At 48.0% G+C, this 2,500-nt stretch overlaps 1 protein-coding gene across 1 annotated transcript in view; it reads right to left on the bottom strand.

Annotated features, from left to right (window-relative positions):
• The window catches only part of LOC143289558 (carbohydrate sulfotransferase 15-like), a 27,984-nt gene that overhangs the window by 14,022 nt on the left and 11,462 nt on the right, over positions 1-2,500 (bottom strand). The window contains exon 5 of the mRNA XM_076598570.1: positions 48-192. Within this exon, the coding sequence (XP_076454685.1) occupies positions 48-192 (145 nt within the window). The remainder of the gene's footprint in view (positions 1-47; positions 193-2,500) is intronic.

A 2,500-nucleotide genomic window follows, 5' to 3' on the forward strand; every position in this document is an offset into this window, starting at 1 on the left:
CAACACGATCACCAAGAACATGACAGTGAAGACACACACACACACACCAGCGTAAGGAAGGTCTCTCCCCAGGCTCTGGCGGCCACGATGGACGTGGCGCACGACTTGAACAGGGGCTCGTCCTCCACAAAGGCATTGGCCTTCCCGTAGGTGGCGCTCTTCTTGTAGGACGTGTCGAACCACTCGTGCACCCTGGAAACAACCACACAGGTGTTTGGGACAGGTGTGTGAGTGATGGTCAGTCGTGTTTGGGACAGGTGTGTGTGATAGTCAGTCGTGTTTGGGACAGGTGTGTGTGTGATAGTCAGTCGTGTTTGGGACAGGTGTGTGTGATAGTCAGTCGTGTTTGGGACAGGTGTGTGTGTGATAGTCAGTAGTGTTTGGGACAGGTGTATGTTGATAGTCAGTCGTGTTTGGGACAGGTGTGTGTGTGTGATAGTCAGTCGTGTTTGGGACAGGTGTGTGTGTGATAGTCAGTCGTGTTTGGGACAGGTGTGTGTGATAGTCAGTAGTGTTTGGGACAGGTGTGTGTGATAGTCAATCGTGTTTGGGACAGGTGTGTGTGAAATAGTCAGTTGTGTTTGAGACAGGTGTGTGTGTGATAGTCAGTCGTGATTGGGACAGGTGTGTGTGTGATAGTTGTGTTTGGGACAGGTGTGTGTGATAGTCAGTCGTGTTTGGGACAGGTGTGTGAGACAGTCAGTCGTATTTGGGACAGGTGTGTGAGATAGTCAGTTGTGTTTGGGACAGGTGTGTGTGATAGTCAGTCGTCTTTGGGACAGGTGTGTGTGATAGTCAGTCGTCTTTGGGACAGGTGTGTGAGATAGTCAGTCGTGTTTGGGACAGGTGTGTGTGATAGTCAGTCGTCTTTGGGACAGGTGTGTGAGATAGTCAGTCGTGTTTGGGACAGGTGTGTGTGATAGTCAGTCGTCTTTGGGACAGGTGTGTGAGATAGTCAGTCGTGTTTGGGACAGGTGTGTGTGATAGTCAGTCGTGTTTGGGACAGGTGTGTGTGATAGTCAGTCGTGTTTGGGACAGGTGTGTGTGATAGTCAGTAGTGTTTGGGACAAGTGTGTGTGATAGTCAGTCGTGTTTGGGACAGGTGTGTGAGATAGTCAATCGTGTTTGGGACAGGTGTGTGTGAGATAGTCAGTCGTGTTTGGGACAGGTGTGTGTGATAGTCAGTCGTCTTTGGGACAGGTGTGTGTGATAGTCAGTCGTGTTTGGGACAGGTGTGTGTGATAGTCAGTAGTGTTTGGGACAGGTGTGTGTGTGATAGTCAGTCGTGTTTGGGACAGGTGTGTGTGATAGTCAGTAGTGTTTGGGACAGGTGTGTGTGTGTGATAGTCAGTCGTGTTTGGGACAGGTGTGTGTGAGATAGTCAGTTGTGTTTGGGACAGGTGTGTGTGATAGTTGTGTTTGGGACAGGTGTGTGTGAGATAGTCAGTCGTGTTTGGGACAGGTGTGTGTGTGATAGTCGTGTTTGGGACAGGTGTGTGTGATACTCAGTTGTGTTTGGGACAGGTGTGTGTGAGATAGTCAGTCGTGTTTGGGACAGGTGTGTGAGATAGTCAGTCGTGTTTGGGACAGGTGTGTGTGATAGTCATCGTGTTTGGGACAGGTGTGTGTAATAGTCAGTCGTGTTTGGGACAGGTGTGTGTGATAGTCAGTAGTGTTTGGGACAGGTGTGTGTAATAGTCAGTCGTGTTTGGGACAGGTGTGTGTGATAGTCAGTAGTGTTTGGGACAGGTGTGTGTCATAGTCAGTCGTGTTTGGGACAGGTGTGTGTGATAGTCAGTCGTGTTTGGGACAGGTGTGTGTGTGATAGTCAGTCGTGTTTGGGACAGGTGTGTGTGATGGTCAGTCGTGTTTGGGACAGGTGTGTGTGATAGTCAGTCGTGTTTGGGACAGGTGTGTGTGATAGTCAGTCGTGTTTGGGACAGGTGTGTGTGTGATAGTCAGTCGTGTTTGGGACAGGTGTGTGTGATAGTCGTGTTTGGGACAGGTGTGTGAGATAGTCAGTCGTGTTTGGGACAGGTGTGTGTGATAGTCAGTCGTGTTTGGGACAGGTGTGTGTGATAGTCAGTCGTGTTTGGGACAGGTGTGTGTGATAGTCAGTCGTGTTTGGGACAGGTGTGTGTGTGATAGTTAGTCGTGTTTGGGACAGGTGTGTGTGATAGTCAGTCGTGTTTGGGACAGGTGTGTGTGATAGTCAGTCGTGTTTGGGACAGGTGTGTGTGTGATAGTCAGTCGTGTTTGGGACAGGTGTGTTTTCATGCCCAGAACAAACATTTCCAAATACACAACAATGTCACATAAAAGCTGAGAAAACACAAATGACTTTCAACTCCAAAAATGTATCTAGGCAACATTTGCAAATCTAATCATCTTACTTACAGCAAAAATGACTTCTTTTTTTTTTGCCTCCTTTGAGCATATTACAAAAATTAAAAACCGATTTTGGAGACAAATATTTTTTAGGAACATATCTATTTCGTAA

This window comes from Babylonia areolata, chromosome 14 (genome assembly GCF_041734735.1).
Source record: "Babylonia areolata isolate BAREFJ2019XMU chromosome 14, ASM4173473v1, whole genome shotgun sequence".
Lineage (NCBI taxonomy): Eukaryota > Metazoa > Mollusca > Gastropoda > Neogastropoda > Buccinidae > Babylonia > Babylonia areolata.